This window comes from Rana temporaria, chromosome 7 (genome assembly GCF_905171775.1).
Source record: "Rana temporaria chromosome 7, aRanTem1.1, whole genome shotgun sequence".
NCBI lineage: Eukaryota > Metazoa > Chordata > Amphibia > Anura > Ranidae > Rana > Rana temporaria.
This window is the reverse complement of record NC_053495.1, coordinates 186,929,529-186,950,840: the sequence shown is the minus strand read 5'-3', so window position 1 is coordinate 186,950,840 and position 21,312 is coordinate 186,929,529. Positions and strand designations below refer to the sequence as shown.

The 21,312-nt window shown below is 46.9% G+C and overlaps 1 protein-coding gene across 1 annotated transcript in view; it reads left to right on the top strand.

The window, feature by feature from the left end:
- The window catches only part of PTGFR (prostaglandin F receptor), a 64,494-nt gene that overhangs the window by 27,533 nt on the left and 15,649 nt on the right, over positions 1–21,312 (top strand). Inside the window, exon 2 of the mRNA XM_040360643.1 lies at positions 3,381–4,226. Within this exon, the coding sequence (XP_040216577.1) occupies positions 3,432–4,226 (795 nt within the window). The 5' untranslated portion in view covers positions 3,381–3,431. The remainder of the gene's footprint in view (positions 1–3,380; positions 4,227–21,312) is intronic.

Sequence of the window (21,312 nt, the reverse complement as noted above, 5' to 3'; positions counted from 1 at the left end):
CGACGGCGTATCTCCTGATACGCCGTCGTATCTGTTGTTCTATCTATGCGACTGATTCATAGAATCAGCTATGCATAGATAGTCATAAGATCCGACAGGTGTAATTGTTTTACACTGTCGGATCTTAGGATGCAGTACCGCGGCCGTCGCTGGGGGGAGTTCGCGTCGTAAACCAGCGTCAGGTATGCAAATTAGCAGTTACGGCGATCCACAACGGTTTTTCGCGTTCGCTACGCTGCCGATAGTCTAGTTTCCCGTCGCAAAGTTAGTCGTCGTTTTTGGTGCCCTAACTTTAGTCAGCAAGCGTATTGCTGTCTAAAGTATGGCCGTCGTTCCCGCGTCGAAATTTAAAAATGAACGTCGTTTGCGTAAGCCGTCCGGGAATACGGAATTCGGCTACGCGCGTCGCCGTTCGAAAAAATGACGTCACGGCGCGCAAAGCACGACGGGAGTTCGGAAACGGAGCATGCGCGGTAGGTCCGGCGTGGGAGCGTGCCTAATTTAAATGGCACACGCCCATTTGAATTGGCCCGCCTTGCGCCGGAGGCCGCCGGCATAGGTTTTCATTGCAAGTGCTTGGTGAATCAGGCACTTGTGATGAAAAATTGCGGCGGTATAACGCATCTACGATACGTTACGCCGCCGCTCTTCTATGTGAATCTGGCCCCAAATTCCTTTATTTTGCTGCTGTGATCTGACTTCCCATTAGAGAGTGGTTACGTTCATTCTCCATGGTCCTGTCCCACTGTATGTAGGAATGTATACCTCCCAACTTTTGAACTTTAGAATGAGGGACACTTAAAGTGGTTGTAAACCCCCCTTTCACCTTGCACCTACATGTAAGCCTAGATTAAGGCTTATCTGTAGGTGCAAGAAATATCTCCTTAACCTTAATCAGTGTCCATCAGTGCTGCCTACCAGTGTCCATCATCACTCTCAATCAGTGTCCATCAGTGCCTACCAGTGTCCAACATTACTGTCAATCAGTGTCCATCAGTGCTGCCTATCAGTGCCTACCAGTGTTCATCAGTACTGTCAATCAGTGCTGCCAATCAGTGACATCTATCAGTGCCCATCAGTGCTGACTATCAGTACCCATCAGGTCCGCCTATCAGTGCCCATCAGTGCCGCCTATCAGTGCCCATTAGTTCCACATATCAGTACAGCCTCATCAGTGCCGCCTCATCAGTGCAAGCCAAATGTTTATCACAGACCCCAGATCAGCGTGGCATATGTAGAGCCCTGTTCCTCCTCCCACCTTCTCCTCCTGTCTGTGTACAGGTAAGTATCACAGCCGGGGAGGAGGCGGGTTCAGCTCCTCTGCACTATGTGAGAGGCAGTTGGCCGTGAGTGATGATGGCTGCCAAATAGAGATGTGCTGCCGGGCGGAACTCCAGACACAGCACAAGCAGATCTTACTGGTGCCCGCGGCTTGTGCGCTCCTGCTGGGCAAGTCCCTGGATCCAAGTGCTGAAACCGGCACTGGGCTTCACCCCTGGACTTACATCAAATCCTGGGACCGTCCCAGCGAATCAGGGACGGTTGGAAGGTATAGGAATGTTGCCACCCTCTCCTGCTCACTGCTGAGATTAACTATGAACTATGGGATTTGTAACGTGCATAGAAAAGAGTACATGACCGCAAGTAATGTGTACTGCTCGTTCCAAAGAAACAGATGTGAGGGGAAAAAATGAGAGGCTCGGGAGTTTACAGACATTACAAGGAGGCAGTAAAAAATATCTCATGAGAACAGATTACAAGATTACAGGATTACAAATTTAAAGTGAGTGTAAATCCCCTACATATTATAAACAGTAAAGTCTGAGAGCTGATTGAAGGGTAGAGACACCCCCCCCCCACACACACACACAGAACACAGGAACAGAGCTGAGGCTGTGTTTACCGCCCCCCTCCCGACCATCCGGAAGAGCCCTTGATATTAAAGGTACTTTTTTTTTTTTTTTTCGCACAGAGTAGCCCTGATCCTCCTCTTCTACAGTCCCCCGCTGGCACTCCTGGCTCCCCCCCCCCCCCGCTGAGTGCCCCATAGCAAGCTGCTTGGTAAGGGGGCACTTGTGCATGTTCTCTCCCAAGCCCCTCTCTGTATGTCCATTGGCCGCAGAACAGGGCTCGGCTCCACCCCCCCTCCATCCTCACTGACTGTGATTGACAGCAATGAGAACCAATGCCTCATGCTGCTGTCTGTGAGCCAATGCTGGATCGAGATTGGGCTCAGGTAAGTATTATGGGAGCTGGGGTGGAGCTGCACACAGAAGCTTTTTTCTCCTTAATGCATAGAATGCATGAAGGTAAAAAAACGTCAGCCTTTAGAACCACTTTAAATTATACTTTAATCTCTTGCTGCCCATGTGACACCTATGTGTGGCAGCAAACGCCCACGTGCTGCATATATTCATCAATAGGTGGCAGAGCTTTCTGTGCGGAGATTGCACAGTGACAGAGCTGTCAAAGACCGCTCTTGGTCTGCACTAATGATTGGGAGTCGTTGGAACCGCCTCCCTGAACATGTGACCACTGTGACAGCCAATCACATTGGTCATATGAGTGGCCGATCCTTCTCATCCCCCTGGGCACATAGATCCCATTAGGGCTCGACTAGGACAAAAATTTGGCCCTGGACTTCATCCAGACAGGCCCACTTTGACAGGTCTCTCCCATGGCGGCCGGACACCCCCCGTACCCCCCCCCCCCCGGCCACCCAAGCCCCCTCTCCCCCTTCACTAGCCACTAGCCACTAGCCGTTCTACTTTATTAGAGTAGAGTGGCTGGTACTGGTACTCTTATAGGCAGTACCAGTGGGGAAGCTAGACATTATTTCACCCGGGGCAAAGAATCAGTTTGGTGCCCCCCCTTATGAGACAAGGTTAGGCAGACGTGAGAAACTCCCAGGCCATAGCTGTTGAGTCAGCTGTCTGTCCCCTCCCCCATGTTCCTCTGTCGTCCCCCCTGATCCTCCCCCTGCTCCTCTCGTCCTCCCCCTGCTTTTCTGTTCCCCCCAGGTGAGCGATGCGGGGAGGGAGAGGAGGTGAGCGCTGCGGGAAGGGAGAGACAGAGGAGCGGAGGGGGCGGCGGTCCACTGTCATTGAAGCCGGCCCACTGAGTCACCGGCCCACCGGGAAACTGTAGTCCCAATGCCAGGGCTGGGCAGGAAGGGCTTAACAGATCAGAAGGGAGCAAATAGGAAGTTTAACCTTATGACACACAAAGGATTTATGGTATGGGGATATCTATAATTTTTTCGCTAACTTGTGTGTGGCCTTCAACATTCTGAGATAAAGTCTTATTCACCGAATGCATACAAAAATCTGTATTTATCATATTCGTCATCTCCAATATTAAAATATCTTTTATCTCTGCAGGTTACATTGCACAATGGAGATGATGCAAATTTAGCCTCTACATATCCCACCATGAACAACAGCCTGGTCCCGGATCTGTATGGTGGGCCCACGTCCCCAACTAATACCACCCACCTCACTGAACATAAGATCTCAGTGTTCTTCAGCATCGTTTTCATGACCGTGGGAATTACATCCAACAGCCTCGCTATAGCAATACTCATGAAAGCCTACCAAAGATTTAGGAAAAAATCCAAGGCCTCGTTTTTGTTGTTCGCCAGCGGCTTGGTCATCACGGACCTCTTTGGCCACCTCATTAATGGAGCCATAGCTGTGTATGTCTATGCATCAGATAGGAACTGGTCAAAATTCGACCACGCCGATGTTCTTTGCAGTATCTTTGGCATGTGCATGGTGTTCTTTGGACTGTGTCCGCTGTTGCTTGGGAGCGTCATGGCTGTGGAACGGTGTGTTGGAGTCACTGAGCCAATCTTTCATTCTACCACCATGACATCAAGGCATGCCAAAATCATCTTGACTCTTGTTTGGCTGTTTGCCATCCTGGTGGCGTTGCTGCCAATATTGACTTTGAGATCTTATCACATCCAGGCCACTAAGACGTGGTGCTTTCTAAAGACGGAGCAGATTGAAACCTGGATGGATCAGTTTCATCTTCTGCTGTTTTCATCTCTGGGGTTCTTGTCTCTGGCCATCTCTTTCTTATGCAATGCAATGACTGGAATAACATTACTGAAATCTAGGTTGAAAAGCCAGCAGCACAGACAAGGCAGATCGCACCACATAGAGATGATAGTCCAACTCCTGGCCATCATGTGTGTCTCTTGTATTTGCTGGACTCCGTTCTTGGTAAGCTCTCATGCACATCAGGATGCGTTTTTGTGTATTTACGACATTGTCTGTCATCTCTTTGCCAGATTTTTTTTTTTTTTTAAAGAAAACCTGTACTAAATGCAATATTGACAATATTGAAGTCCTTGCTGGTAGTCTCTGGCATCAATATTTTTTGAGTCACTGACCAACTGAGCATGAAATTCATGAAAATAAGGCATCATTCTCACGGTTGTAAAAAAAAAAAAAAAAAAAACATATACAACTGTTTCTTAACCACTTCAGCCCCGGAGGATGTGGCTGCTAAATGACCAGAGCCAGTGGCGGCTGGTGCTCAAATTTTTTAGGGGGGTGCAAACAAATAAAAAAAAAAAAAAAAGAAGACAATTGCAGCCTCACTGTGCCCATCAAAGGCAGCCACTGTGCCCATCAAATGCAGCCACTGTGCCATGCCATCAATTGTTGCCACTGTGCCATCAATTGTCGCCACTGTGCCATCAATTGTCACCACTGTGCCATCACTTGTCACCACTGTGCCATGCCAAATGCAGCCAATGTGCCATCAAACGCAGCCACTGTGCCATGCCATCAATTGTCCCCACTGTGCCCACATCAATTGTCCCCACTGTGCCCACATCAATTGTCCCCACTGTGCCCACATCAATTGTCCCCACTGTGCCCACATCAATTGTTCCCCACTGTGCCCACATCAATTGTCACCACTGTGCCCACATCAATTGTCCCCACTGTGCCCTGTAAAATGCTGCCAGTCAGATTGCCCCCCCCCCGCCCGGCACTTACCTTTTTGGGGTTCGCCAGCCTCCTTCCACGGTCCCTCGATGTCTTCTGCCGCCCTCGATGACGCTTCAGCCAATCAGGTTACTGATAACCAGAATCAGTGAACCTGATTGGCTGAGACGGCCGTCAGTCTTATCCAAGGGACGTAGCCCACTACGGTCCGAGGATAAGACATCCGGGAGCTGAAGGGCTGTACTGGCTCTGATAGGCACTTCCGCACAGCCAACCAGCTGTCCTTATTCAGATAATCGGCGCCCAATGTCCGGTTAGTGAGTGTATGTTATTTGAGCGTATGTTAAAAGCCTAAAGGGCCCGTTTTTTTTTTTATGACTACATGGGGGGGGGGGGGGGGCGGCGCCCGGACGCCCCCTATGGATGGGCCGCCACTGACCAGAGCACTTTTTGCCATTCGGCACTGCGTCGCTTTAACTGACAATTGCGAGGTCGTGCGACATGGCCAGGGCAGCCATCCCAAATTTTGGGGCCCCTTACACAGCTTTAGGCAGGGCCCCCCTGGAGCAGAGAACCGGGTTGCTGACGGAAAAAAAAACAAGTGTAATCTCTCCTGGCCTGGGACCATGGGGCCCCTTACAGGTGTAATGCAAAAATAAAAAAAAACAGAAGGGGGGCCAGCCGGGCCCCTTACAGGTGTAATGCAACAAAAAAAAAAATGTGAGGGCGGCCAGGTGTAATGGCTGTACCCCCCTGATGGCGGCCCTGGACGTGGCTCCCAAACAAAATTGACATCCTTTTTTTTCCCACAAATAGAGCTTTCTTTTGGTGGTATTTGATGACCTCTGCGTTTTTTATCTTTTGCGCTAGAAAAAAAAGAAGAGCGACAATTTTGAAAAAAAAAAACACAATATTTTGTACTTTTTGCTATAATAAATATCCCAATTAAATTTTTTTTTTTTTCTCAGTTTAGGTCGATACGTATTCTTCTACATATTTTTGGTAAAAAAAAGTTATAGCGTCTACAAAATAGGGGATAGTTTTATAGCATTTTTATTATTTTTTTTTTTTTACTAGTAATGGCAGCGATCTGTGATTTTTATCGGGACTGCAACATTATGCATAGGACACTTTTGACACAGTTTTGGGACCATTGGCATCTACACAGCGATCAGTGCTATGAAAATGTACTGTTTACTGTAAAAATATCACTGGCAGGGAAGGGGTTAACACTAGGGGGCGATCAAGGGGTTAATTATGTTCCCTAATGTGTGTTCTAACTGAAGGGGGGATGGAACTTCCTAGGGAAGATTACAGATCGTGGTTCCCAGCTATTAGGAACTCACAATCTGCATTTCCTCAGCTCACAGAACAGGGACGTGTGTGTTTACACACACATGTCCCTATTCTGCCTCTCGTGCCCAGAGATCGCTCGCAGCCGGCGGTCATTACGACCGCCGGTCACGAGCATTGGCACACCCACGATGCAGTGGACATGCGCACGCCTGCTAGCCTGCTTAAAGCGACCGACGTACAGCTACGATGGTACGCCCAGTGGAGCCAACCTGCCGCAGTATAACTTCGGTGGCTGGTCCGCAAGCGGTAAACCAGTTGCTGACGGCCCACAGTACATGTACTGTGAACGGGCGGCAGCTACAGGCTAAGCGACGTACCCGTATGTCACTTACCACATGCATACTTGTGCGCTCCCTGGGGCTCCACAGGACACAGTGGATTGCAGTTGCCGCAACTGGGCCAATTTGATCGCCCGGGTATCATGTGATCGCTTTGTATTAACGTGATCACAATATCAACAAAGCTGTTATTAAAGTGGAGGTTCACCGGTAAATTGCTATTTTTACCATTAGATTGATGCTCATTTAGTCTAGGGGAATCGGCTAGTTGTTTTAAAATCAAAGCTGTACTTACCTTTTTAGAGAGCGATCTTCTCCGCCGCTTCCGGGTATGGGCTGCGGGACTGGGCGTTCCTTCTTGATTGACAGTCTTCTGACAGGCTTCCGAAAGGCTTCCGACGGTCGCATCCATCGCGTCACGATTTTCCGAAAGTAGCCGAACGTCGGTGCGCAGGCGCAGTATAGAGCCGCACCGGCGTTCGGCTTCTTTCGGCTACTCGTGACGCGATGGATGCGACCGTTGGAAGTCTTTAGGAAGCCTGTCGGAAGACTGTCAATCAAGAAGGAACGCCCAGTCCCGAAGACACATACCCGGAAGCGGCGGAGAAGATCGCCCCTCTACAACGGTAAGTACTGCTCGGATTTTAAAACAACTAGCCGATTCCCCTAGACTAAATGAGCATCCATCTAAGGGTAAAAAAACATTTATGGGTGAACTCCCGCTTTAATGAATTCATTCAAAACAGCTGTGTGTTCCTATGCTGTGATTGGCCCACAGCTATCACATGATACTTGGGCTAATCACAGCACCCTTTACCATGTGATTAGCTGTTTCCAATCACTAGTAATGATAGTTGTCATTCAAGACAGTTGAAAACTTTGCTGTTAAAATGATCATCAATGTAACAGCAAACAAAGTGTAAAAATAAAAATGCCTGATCACCCCCCCCCCCCCCCCACAGTAGTACAGTGTAAGGTGGGGTCCCATTGCCTCCTCACCACCTATCAATCATCTTTAAAAAGTGATCTGAATGTGCCCATCCTCTCACAAATCTTGATACCCATCTATGGTCAGGAAAAGTAATCTCCCACCGTGTATCAACACCAATTAAATTGCCTGGACTGGGAAGCAATAATAATGTTTTATTGTCTATGGGCACCTCCTCCTAGTCATTTTTCCCGGGAACATGGAAAATAGTTTAGGATTTTATTTTCTCCTTGCACCAAATTGTTTAAGCAGGAGATCTGTTTGTTTGGATCGCTTGTCTTGTAAAAGTTTCTAACACTCCGGCCTTTCCAGGCGTGGTCGTATTTTGGTGTGCTTAGAACTGGGACACAGTTAGGTTTGTGTATTGCAATGAATAATGTTGGGAGCCGGGAGGATAAGAAAATCTTTATACTCAGCTGAGGGTTTGCACATCACACCCTCTGCAGGCGTCCTGAATACCTTCCACCTCTCTCTTTTAGCCAATCCTGCATTTCCTGCGTGGTCAGATAATTATCTATAAAAAAAAATCGTATATATTTTGAACGGCTTATTTGTCTGACCGGGAACACTCTGTACATGTTTAAAATTCCAGCTGACATAATACACTTTTCAATTTATAGCCTGAAAGTACAATACAAGAGTATCCAAACCCAAGAACAAAAATGTAATACATTGCACCGTACCAGTCCTTAGATGTGGTGGCCGGGTGTACAGTATGAAGATGGATTTACATTGTTGTGCTGTGAAAGTGTGCAAAAACACATAGTTGTGTGCTGTAATGCCATTCATTGTTAATATGCATTGCAGCGCACTACAACACAAAGTAGTGCACAACTGTGTGTTACGTTGCGCTGAATTGAAAAAAGTGCATGCGCCAATTGTGGTGCTTTTTAGTGTCTTAGGCAGCCCATTTAACCACTTAAGACCCGGACCTTTATGCAGGTAAAGGACCTGGCCAATTTTTGCGATTCGGCACTGCTTCGCTTTAATTGACAATTGCGCGGTCGTGCGATGTGGCTCCCAAACAAAATTGGCGTCCTTTTTTTCCCACAAATAGAGCTTTCTTTTGGTGGTATTTGATCACCTCTGCAGTTTTAATTTTTTGCGCTATAAACAGAAAATGGAGCGACAATTTTGAAAAAAAACAATATTTTTTATTTTTGCTATAATAAATATCCCCAAAAAATATATAAAAAACATATTTTTTTCTCAGTTTAGGCCGATACGTATTCTTCTACCTATTTTTGGTAAAAAAAAACGCAATAAGCTTTTATCAATTGGTTTGCGCAAAATGTATAGCGTTTACAAAATAGAAGATAGTTTTATTGCATTTTTATTAATATTTTTTTTTTTACTACTAATGGCGGCGATCAGCGATTTTTTTCATGACCGCGACATTATGGACAATTTTGACACATTTTTGGGACCATTGTCATTCTCACAGCAAAAAATGCTATACAAATGCATTGTTTACTGTGAAAATGACAATTGCAGTTTGGGAGTTAACCACAAGGGGGCGCTGAAGGGGTTAAGTGTGACCTCATATGTGTTTCTAACGGTAGGGGGGCGGGGCTGGACATGTGACGTTGTTGATCGTGTTTCCCTATAACAGGGAACACACGATCAATGACAGCGCCACAGTGAAGAACGGGGAAGCTGTGTTTACACACACCTCTCCCCGTTCTTCAGCTCCGGAGGACCGATCGAGGGACAACGGTGGCGATCGGGTCCACAGGACCCGCGGCCACGGAGCTTCGGACCTGCGTGCGCGACCCCATGGCTGAGCTTAAAGGGCAACGTACAGGTACGTGGATGTGTCCAGCCGTGCCATTCTGCCGACGTATATCGGCGTGAAGGGGTCCTTAAGTGGTTAAACAAATGTGTGGAAAAAAAACTAGCACACCATAATAGAACCTCAACCCTTCATTGAGGTCATAAATGTATATAAAAGTATAAAAATTATTTCACTGATGTGTCAGTTATAGGTAACATATTTGGACGCCATTCAGTGTGGAGCATGTTTAGACACCATCACCATCGTTCATATGGGGCATGTTCAGGCACCATTCACCATCCTGAGTATTGAGCATGTTCAGGCACCATTCACCATCCTGAGTATTGAGCATGTTTGGACACTATTTACCATTCTGAGTATGGGGTATGTTTGGACACCGTTCATCATCCTGAGCATGCCTTTGGCATTAGGGTGTGCACCCCAAAGCTCAAACACACTCTACCGATCACTCACGATATTCATTCAGAAAGGGAAGGGCGGGGTAAATGGCATGTTTACTGGCCTCTTCCCCCACTCATCCTAAAACATCCGCAGCAACAACCGGTGCTAAAGGGGGGAAGCTGGCAGTGCTGTGGGGGGAAGGAGTGGGAGCCAGGTCAGTAGGGGGAATCTGTTCTGCACAGGGTGATTAGGGTGTGTCTGGGCACACCTGGCACACCCTGTGCGCATGCCTATTTGTTGCTCCTATGCTTTTGAAATCGACATCTGAAAAGTCCGGTATTCTTGCTAATATAGACAAAGGAACAAAAACATTTCACAAGATGAAAGCAAAAAAAAAATCCATGTTGCTTCTGAAATAATCAAGTATATACTGGTGACCTGAATGTGAAGAAGAAAATGTTGAAGCGAAGATGAGAGCCGGTTCATTTGTGATATTTAAAGCAACCTTTCTTCTCTGATATTCTAATTGAAGTTTTCTGGTACTTATCAGAAGGGTTTGCTCTGATTAATAGATCTTCAAGATTTTTTCTCCATGTAAAGTGGTGGCTGTTAAATTTCAGCACAATTTAGGAAAATAATTGAGCCTGTTCATAATTTTCTTAAAGCGGTCCTCCACCCTAAAGTGGAGTCCCGCTGATCGGAACCCTCCCCCCCTCCGGTGTCACTTTTGACACCTTTCAGGGGGGAGGGGGGTGCAGACACCTGTCTAAAGACAGGTATTTGCACCCACTTCCGGCCACACGATACGGGCGAAAGACGGGCATTCCGTCACATCCCGTCTGTCGCCCGTTGTGTGCTGGGAACACTCGGCTCCCAGCACACAGCGTGTGAGCCAATCGGCGGGCGCAGCGCGACTCGCGCATGCGCCGTAGGGAACCGGGCAGTGAAGCCGCAGCGCTTCACTTCCTGGTTCCCTCAGCGTGGATGGCGGGGGGAGCAGCAGAGTGACGAGCGATCGCTCGTGCTCTGCTGCGATCGGCGCTGGACTCCAGGACAGGTAAGTGTCCTATTATTAAAAGTCAGCAGCTGCAGTATTTGTAGCTGCTGACTTTTAATATTTTGTTCCCATGGCACATCCGCTTTAAGTCTCTTGGATTAATTGTGGGTCTGTACAAGTGGTATTCTATCTGAATTTGTACATTGTCTCCAAAAAGTTAACACTGACATTCCATGTACTAAAAATACAGATGGGAAACCATCTTTACAAACCCAGAAATTGTATTTATTGAGCTTTGCAGATCAATGCAGGCTCAATGCAAAGGTACCTAGAAAACAATTGTTTGTTCCTTGCATTGAGCCTGAAGAATGCATGAATGCAGCACTCTCCACATTGACATAAATGCAGCACACATTAAATTCCCATAAATGCCTAGTTGATCAGCGCGGGGAACATTACAGCTTTCATTTGAATAGCTGTGTGTTCCCCGCCACGCCTCGTCATATATAGCCCCTCCCCTTGTCCGGGCACTTTGATAGACAGATCACTCATCCATTGGCGGGGGAGGGCTTGGCTTGGCTTTCTCTGTGGAGACACATGGCTGCATTTCTGGGGACATGGCTGCATTTGTGGAGACACATGGCTGCATTTGTGGGGACACATGGCTGCATTTCTGGGGACACATAGCTGCATTTCTGGGGACATGGCTACACATGACTGCATTTGTGGGGACACATGGCTGCATATGTGGGGACACATGGCTGCATATGTGGGGACACATGGCTGCATTTGTGGGGACACATGGCTTCATTTGTGGGGACATGGCTGCATTTGTGGGGGGACATGGCTGCATTTGTGGGGACACATTTAAAAAAAGTATCAGTAATCGGTATCGGCGAGTACATGAAAAAAAGTATCGGTACTTGTACTCGGTCCTAAAAAAGTGGTATCGGGACAACCCGACTTAAAATGGGGGTTCACCCGAAAACATTTAACATTAGATTGAGGCTAATTACGGGAAGCACAATCGGGTGTTTTTTTTTTTAAATCAATGCAGTACTTACCGTTTTAGAGATAGATGTTCTCCGCCGCTTCCGGGTATGGTCTGTGGGACTGGGCGTTCCTATTTGATTGACAGGCTTCCGACCGTCGCATACAGCGCGTCACGAGTTGCCGAAAGATGCCAAACGTCGGTGCGGCTCTATACGGAGCCTGCGCACCGACGTTCGGCTACTTTCGGCAACTCGTGACGCGCTGTATGCGACGGTCAGAAGGCTGTCAATCAAATAGGAACGCCCAGTCCCACAGACCATACCCGGAAGCGGCGGAGAACATCTATCTCTAAAACGGTAAGTACGGCATTGATTTAAAAAAAAAAACACCCTATTGTGCTTCCCGTAATTAGCCTCAATCTAATGTTAAAAATTTGTTTTTCGGGTGAACCCCCACTTTAAGAGTTCCCTTCCCTGGAACTAAGGAGCCAAGCCCAACCCCCGAAAAACAACCCCCACACCATAATCCCCCCTCCATCAAATGATTTGGACCAGTGCATAGAGCCAGTATTGGCTTTGCAATATTCTGGGGATATTATTGTCCAGAAAGTAAAGGTGTTTATTAGCAAAAATTAGGCAATTTTGTGATGCAACGAGTGTAGGGAGACAGACGAGCTCCAGGCAATACGTTTCAAAGCCATCATGCTACACGTGTCATTAAATGTGCCAGACAGCGGAGATCAAACAGAAAATTGTATTTGTCAGTATCACATTAGCTGTCTATTAGTGGAGTCATGCTGGGAATTGTACTGACGTTGTGCAATCTGTTCTGCGAGGGAGAATAGGAGTGGCGAGTGTGTATACTGCGATGGTCAGAAACAGCGCCTGTAGCACAACAATGACTAGAATGTGACTATAGTGTGCTCAAGATGTTTGAAAGGCTATTGTGTGAAATTCCATTTTAGCTACCGTATTTATCGGGGTATTGCGCGCTCCGGTGTATAGTGCGCACCCCTAATGTGAACTCCTGGAATTCCTGGAAAAAAAACATTTTAGTACTTACAGTTTTGGTGTCTTGCGTGGTGTCCATCGGCGGTCTTGTTGGGTCCGGCGTCCGGCTTTCGGTGGTGTCCTCCCGGCTTCTCCAGCGCTGTCTCCCTGTCGAATCGCCGCTTCCCGCGCTCAGTTTGAACGCCTCCGCCGACATATACCGAGTGCAGTACACTCGGCTACATTCGGCCAGGCTCGGCTTCGCTCGTGCTCACGCTCTGTGACGTTTATGCGTGAGCCAAGTCTGGCCGAATGTAGCCGAGTGTACAGCACTCGGTATATGTCGGCGCAGGCGTTCAAACTGAGCGCGGAAAGCGGGTATCGGTGTATATCGCGCACCCACGATTTTGCCCTGATTTTCAGGGAAAAAAAGTGCGCGGTATACGCCGATAAATACGGTAATATTAAATCTTTTATTCATATTTATTTTTTCCACATTTACATGCAAACTATATCATACTGCTGGGGGTGTGTACAATTGTCACCTTTTACAGCAGTTACTCACATGCATACCTCCCAACATTTTGAGATGGGAATGAGGGACACCTACTAACAAACATATGCAGGACTAGGACACGCCCCTTACCACATCCCCTTAACCACTTGCCGTCGCCGCACCGTCATTATACGTCCACAAGGTGGCTCTCCTAGGCGAGACCACGTAAATGGACGTCCTGCCTTTTAGCCGCCACTAGGGGCGCACGTGCGCCGCCGGAGGCGCGCGCGCCCCCCGCTCGCCCCGACCCGGCGCGATCGCCGCCGGGCACACGCGATCGCTCGGTACAGAGCGGGGAACGGGAGCTGTGTGTGTAAACACACAGCTCTCGTTCCTGTCAGCAGGGGAAATGCTGATTTTCTGTTCATACAATGTATGAACAGAAGATCAGTGTTTCCCCTAGTAAGGCCACCCCCCCCCCCCACAGTAAGAACACACCCAGGCATACTTAACCCCTTCCCCGCCCCCTAGTGTTAACCCCTTCACTGCCAGTGGCATTTTTATAGTAATCTAATGCATTTTTATAGCAATGATCGCTATAAAAATGCCAATGGTGCCAAAAATGTGTCAAAAATGTCCGAAGTGTCCGCCATAATGTCGCAATACCGAAAAAAAAATCGCTGATCGCCGCCATTACTAGTAAAAAAAAATATTAATAAAAATGCCATAAAAATAGCCCCTATTTTGTAAACGCTATAACTTTTGCGCAAACCAATCAATAAACGCTTATTGCGATTTTTTTTACGAAAAATATGTAGAAGAATACGTATCGGCCTAAACTGAGGAAAAAAAATGTTTTTTTATATATTTTTGGGGGATATTTATTACAGCAAAAAGTAAAAAATATTCATTTTTTTCAAAATTGTCGTTCTATTTTTGTTTATAGCGCAAAAAATAAAAAACGCAGAGGTGATCAAATACCACCAAAAGAAAGCTCTATTTGTGGGAAAAAAAGGACGCCAATTTTGTTTGGGAGCCACGTCGCACGACCGCGCAATTGTCTGTTAAAGCGACGCAGTCCCGAATCGCAAAAAGTACTCTGGTCTTTGGGCAGCAATATGGTCCGGGGGGTAAGTGGTTAAAGGAGAATGAACCAAAAAAAAAAGGTTAATTTAAATCCACAAGAGCTTTTTTTACTATTATTCCTTTATATTGGCTTTAAAAATGTACAAATGCAGCAATTTAGAATTTGGATGAAAGGTTTAGCACTGGGAAACACTTTTTGAAAGATAAAAAGTATATGGAAACTAAAAAACATATATGGAATACATATACAATATATGGATCAGACCAAAATGAGGGACAAACAAGTGGGAAAGAGGGACAGAGGGACTTTGCTCCAAATCAGGGACAGTCCCTTGAAATCAGGTACAGTTGGGAGCTACGCACATGGTTTCATTATTTTATTTTTATTACATTATAAAAAACTGTGAAAGCACCCCAGGCAGCTTTTTTTTTAATTCCCCCCACCAATGTCACTGTGCAGGCCCCATACACAATGGGGGTCAGATCCACAAAGAAAATACGCCGGCGTATCTATAGATACGCCGCGTAATTTCTAAGATCCCCCGTCGTATCTTTGTTTTGTATCCACAAAACAAGATACGACTGAATGAGGGCTCGATCCGGCTGGCGTACGTCTTAGTACGCCGTCGGATCTTAGGTGCATATTTACGCTGGCCGCTAGGTGGCGCATCCGTTGATTTACGCATAGAGAATATGCAAATGAGCTAGATACGGCGATCCACAAACGTACGTCCGGCTGGCGCATTTTTTTACGTCGTTTCCGTAAGGCTTTTTCCGGCGTATAGATTTCCCTGCTTTATGAGGCGTACGCAATATTAAAGCGGGAGTTCACCGAAATTTTTTTTTTAACATTAGATTAATGCTCATTTTGTAAAGGGAAATCGGGTGTTTTTTTTTTAAATCGAAGCCGTACTTACCGTTTTAGAGAGCGATCTTCTCCGCCACTTCCGGGTATGGTCTTGGGGACTGGGCGTTCCTATTTGATTGACAGGCTTCCGACAGGCTTCCGACGGTCGCATACATCGCGTCACGAGTAGCCGAAAGAAGCCGTACGTCAGTGCGGCTCTATACGGCGTCTGCACACCGACGTTCGGCTACTTTCGGAAAATCGTGACGCGATGTATGCGACCGTCGGAAGCCTGTCGAAAGCCTGTCAATCAAATAGGAACGCCCAGTCCCGAAGACCATACCCGGAAGCGGCGGAGAAGATGCATCTCTAAAACGGTAAGTACTGCTTCGATTGTAAAAAAAACACCCGATTCCCCTTGACAAAACGAGCCTCAATCTAATGTTAAAAAAAAAGTTTTTTGGGTGAACCTCCACTTTAAGTATGGACGTCGGGCCAGCGTCGAATTTTCCGTTGTTTACGTTTGCGTAAAACGTTCGCGAATGGGTCTTTGCGTAGAATTACGTTCACGACGAAAACATTGGCATGCTGCGGGTTAATTTGGAGCATGCGCACTGGGATACCCCCACGGACGGCGCATGCGCCGTTAAAAAAAAGTAAATTACGTGGGGTCAATAGGAATTACCATAAAACACGCCCACATCTTATCTATTTGAATTGCGCGCCCTTACGCCGACACAGTTACACTACGCTGCCGTAACTTACGGCGCAAATTCTTTCAGGATACGGAAAATACGCTGAAAATTACGGCGGCGTAGTGTATCTGAGATACGCTACGCCGGACGGAAAAATGCGCGGAGGTACGTGGATCTGGCTCCGGCATACCACCCAACTTTCAATCTATTAAATCTTCTGTTCTTGTTGTTTTAACTTTGGATAGTAAAAAAAAAATTCTGCCAGTAAATACCTTATACAGCCCACTTCCTGTTTCTTGTCCGGTCATTAGTCTAGTCTATGACATCATGTACCACTCTCTCCCACGAGAATTTGCCAGGAAGGGGGGGGGGGGGGTTAGTCATAAGAGGGCCAACGAGAGCTGCAGAGCTGGAGGTGTGCCTCTGTGTGTCTGTGTAAATCCAGGAAGAGAACAGCTGCCCACAGTTAAAATGGCTGCAGCCAGACTCAGTGGTGGGAGATTAGCTTTTTTTCACGTTAGCGTTTTTTAGCTTTTTTAGTGGTCAGAAAAACAGCTCCTGAACGCAATTTTAGGGCGTTTAGACAACAGCCCATAAACTCCACTGCTGATAAATGGACACATAGAATAACATAATAAAAAACGCCCAAACTCCCAAATAGGGAAAATTTATGAGCTTCAGTGTGCACGAAGCCTTAGGCCGCGTACACATGATAGGATCGCCAGAGGAGAACGGTCTGAAGGACCGTTTTCATCGGTCCAAACCAATCGTGTGTAGGTTATTTAACCTTTGGTCAAAAAAATGAGAACTTGCTTTAAAATTGAACCAATGGACGCCTAACCGATAAGTCAAAACCGATCGTTAGTATGCAAAAGCATCGGTTAAAAACCCGCGCATGCGCAGAATCTCCTGATACGCCGTCGTATCTCTGAGTTCCGACGGTCGTATCTATGCGCCTGATTCATAGAATCAGGTTACGCATAGATCTCCCTAAGATCCGACGGTAATAGTGACTTACACCGTCGGATCTTAGGCTGCAATTCTAGGCCGGCCGCTAGGTGGTGATTCCATTGCGGTCGGCGTAGAATATGCAAATGAGTCGTTACGCCGATTCACGAACGTACGCTTTACCCGTCGCAGTAAATTTACGCAGTTTCCGTAAGAGATACGCTGCGTAAAGATAAAGCTGCCCCCTAGGTGGCGTAGCCAATGTTAAGTAGGCGGGTCGTTCCCGCGTCAAAATGTGAAAATTGAACGTCGTTTGCGTAAGTCGTCCATGAATGGCGCTGGATGCCATTTACGTTAACGTCGAAACCAATGACGTCCTTGCGACGCCATTTAGCGCAATGCACGTCGGCAAATTTTAGGGACGGCGCATGCGCAGTACAATCGGCGCGGGAACGCGCCTAATTTAAATGATCCACGCCCCCTACCCGGATCATTTGAATTAGGCGGGCTTGCGCCGGAGGATTTTACGCTACGCCGACCCAACTTTTACAGGCAAGTGCTTTGTGAATCAAGCACTTGCCCGTAAAACTTGCGGCGGCGTAACGTAAATGAGATACGTTACGCCGCCGCAGAGATGCGGCGATTATACGTGAATCTGGCCCAATGGTTTTACCGACGGAATTCCTCTCAAGCCTGCCTTGCATACACACTGTCACACAAAAGTTTGGTGAAATTTTGACTGCCAAGAACGCGGAGACGTAAAAGACTACGACGAGCAAAGAAAATGATGTTCAATGCTTCTGAGCATGCGTCGAATTGTTTCCGAGCATGCGCATCGGGATTTTGTATACACGATCAGAAATTCTGATCAGTTTTTTGCCTGACGGGCAGGGCAGGACTTAGGGTGGGGGGGGCCCCTGGGCTTGAGTGTTGAAGGGGCCCCCTGGAGCCGAGAATTGGGGGGGATCGAAGTTGTTGAGCGGGGGGGGGGCGAATTGAAGTTGTTGAGCGGGGGGGAGCGCATTAAAGTTGTTGAGCGGGGGGGTATTTTGCAGTTGTTGAGGGGGGGAGTGCCTCTCACCTGTGCCAACAGCCGGGGCCACAGACTGTCATTAGCCCGGCTGTCGGCTTTCTTCCCTTCAGCAGCCACAGTCCTCCACACACCACTCCGGTTCCTCCTGCTTCCGTGCTGCCTCCTCTTGCAGTGCGGGAAAATTAACCCTTTTGCGGGACTGCGGAAAGAAGCTGTCTGTGCGGGAAAGTCCCACAGAATCCGTGCGTGTTGGGAGGTATGCGCAGGGCCGCCATCAGGAATTTTGGGGCCCCTTGCACAGCTTAAGGCATGGGCCCCCTGAAGCAGAGAACCTAGGGGGGTGGGGGTGCTGCCGCCTGAAATTGAGAAGCGTGGGGGCTGCCGCAAATTGAGAAGCGGGGGGGGCCTTTACAAAAAATAGAAGAAATAAAGAAGAAAACAAATATATATAAATATATGTAGCCATCCGGGGCCCTGGGGACCTCTGGGCCTTTTAATAAAAAAAAAAAATAAACCTCTGGGCCCTTTAATAATAAAAAAAAAAACATTTATAAAAAATACATAAAAAAAGGGAGGTTGCCAAACCCGGGGGCCCTGGGGACCTCTGGGCCCCTGGGAACCTCTGGGCCTTTTAATAAAAAAATAAAAAAATAAACAAAAATAAAAAAATAAACATTTATAAAAAAAATAAAAAAAGGGGGGGTTGCCACATGGGGCCCTGGGGACCTCTGAGCCCTTTAATAAAAAAAAAAATATATATATATATATATATATATATATATATATATAAAAAATGTAATTTTTTTTATAAAAAAATAAAAAAGGTGGGTTGCCATCCGGGGGCCCTGGAGACCCCTGGGCCCTTTAATAATAATAATATAAAATATATATATATATATATATATATATATATATATATATATATATATATATATTATATATATATATATATAAAAATAAAAAATATATAAAAAAAACATTTTTTTACAAAAAATAAATTAAAAAAAGGGGGGTTGCCGTCCGGGGCCCTGGGGGCCTCCGGGCCCCTGGGGACCTCCGGACCCCTAAAAAAAAAAAAAAAAAAAAAAAAAAAATTTTTTTTTTTTTTTTTTTTAAAGGGGGCCCCCTATTGGGTGGGGCCCCTGGGCTTGAGCCCAGTCAAGGCCAATGGTAAGTCCGGCCCTGCTGACGGGGGGAAAAAAGAGATCCTGCTCTCTATCTTTTTCCAGCAGTTTTCCTGTTGGACAAAGTCTGATGGAGCATACACACGGTGGGGATTCCCGACCAAAAGCTCTCAGACTTTTTCCAACAGGAAAACCGATCGTGTGTACGGGGCATAAGTGTTGCAGCAAGGGTTAAAATAACTTATGTTGCCAGTCCCTGGAAAAGCTGACTAGTTTGCTGAAAGATTTTTCTTGTCTATGGTTTTAAAAGCCTGTTCACATTATATGGCACAGTGGTAATGCACGCGCCGCAACGCTTTTTAGTCTGCGTTACGGCACCCTGCTACCCGAAGCTCATTTATTCGGAATAACTCCAAAAAGCAAAGGAAATGGTTCTTTCTATATTTTTTCACAGTGGTACAAATCATGCATTGTGTTGCACTGCAGTGCGCCGTGTCTTTAGCGCAGATATGTTGTGTAAGTGCTTTTGGAGTTCTTTTTAGAATAAATGGCAGTGCAAATACAGAATGCATTCCGGTGTTAATGGGGTTGTAAATAATTTTTTTATTCCAAAAAATAACAAACATGTTATACTTACCTCCACTGTGCAGCTCGTTTTGCACAGAGTGGCCCCGATCCACGTCTTCTGGGGTCCCTCGGCAGCGGTCTCTGGTCCTCCCCGCAAGAACTCCACACATTCATGCGAGAGAGCTTGCATAGTGTGGAGTCCTTGCGGGCACGTTCCTGTGATACAGCGAGTGGCCATAGCAGCTCGCTGTATCACTCGGCCCCGCCCCTCGGCGCGCCACGTTATTGGATGTGATTGACAGCAGCGCCAGCCAATGGCTGCGCTGCTTTCAATCCATCCGCTCTAGCCAATCAACGGCCAGGCTGAGTGGTGAAGAGGATGTCGGGGGCAAGCACGGGACTTTCGAGGGGTCAGGTAAGTATAACGGGGGCCTGTCTGAAATTTTATCTTTGCAACCCCCTTAATGGCCCGTTTTCTGGTACCTGTTACAACCTCCATTGGTTCCCATTAGGGTTGTCCCGATACCGATACTAGTATCGGTATCAGTCCCGATACCAAGCATTTCCCTGTACCAAGCAGATGCTCTGATGCTTCACCCGATACCTAGGTAGTCAGGGAGGATCGATGCGGCCGGGGGAGTTACAAGCACCGATCTTCAAGTATAGATTTCAATAAAGCCTGACAGCTTCTCCCCAGACCCCCCCCCCCCTTCAGCTGCTTTAGTGAAATCTATACAGCGGTGATCGGTGCTTGTAACTCCCCCCAAAGCCGCACCGATCACCGCTGACTGCCCAGGTATCGGGTGAAGCATCAGAGCATTTGCTTGGTATCGGGAAATGCTTGGTATCGGGACTGATACCGATACTAGTATCGCTAAACCCGGCTCCTACCTTTTCCAAATGAACAGAGTCAGTGATCACTGATCGTAACCTGTTTACGCTGCTTCAGTTTATGAATGGAGAGGAGCCTCTGTCTCCTGTCCATTCATTTTCAGTGCAGCTGAGGCTGCTGAGAAAGGGACCGGGGAATCCGTGTCCTTAGTCCCTTTCTCTTTCTCAAAGGGGAGATGTCAGAGGTCTGTTAAGACCCCTGATATCTCACCAAAGCCCCCCAACAGGGCTAAAAAAAAAATTGTAATAAATAATAAAAATAAAATGAATTGTAAAAAATAATAAAAATGTAAATAAAAAACACACTGACACCATCCACCCCCCCCCCCCCAAAAAAAAAACATAAAAAAAAAAATTGTAAAAAATAATAATAAAATACTTACACATGTGCCACTGTCACATGCAACGCTGTATCCTGGCCTAGGCCAACAAGGCCCATTCCTAGGGCAGCACTTTGCAGGGGGGCAGCACGGAAAGAGTCCCCACTGGATTGTGCTACACTGTTAGTCTAACGCAAGCTGCTTCTAATTTTGACTGTCCTATCAGCCTGGACCACAAACCTTCCTCACTGTACTATATTTTTTCTGCTGCACCATTGGCACGGTTATATCTTCTTAGGCCTCGTACACACGATAGGTTAACCAGAGGACAACGGTCTGAAGGACCGTTTTCATCGGTCAAAACCGATCGTGTGTGGGCCCCATAGGTTAAAAAAAAGCCAACTTGCTTTAAAATTAACCTCTGGATTCCTAACCGATAGGTCAAAACCGGTCGTTAGTAGGCACGTCCATCGGTTAAAAATCCACGCATGCTCAGAATCAAGTCGACGCATGCTTGGAAGCATTGAACTTCGTTTTTTTTCAGCACGTCGTTGTGTTTTACGTCACCGC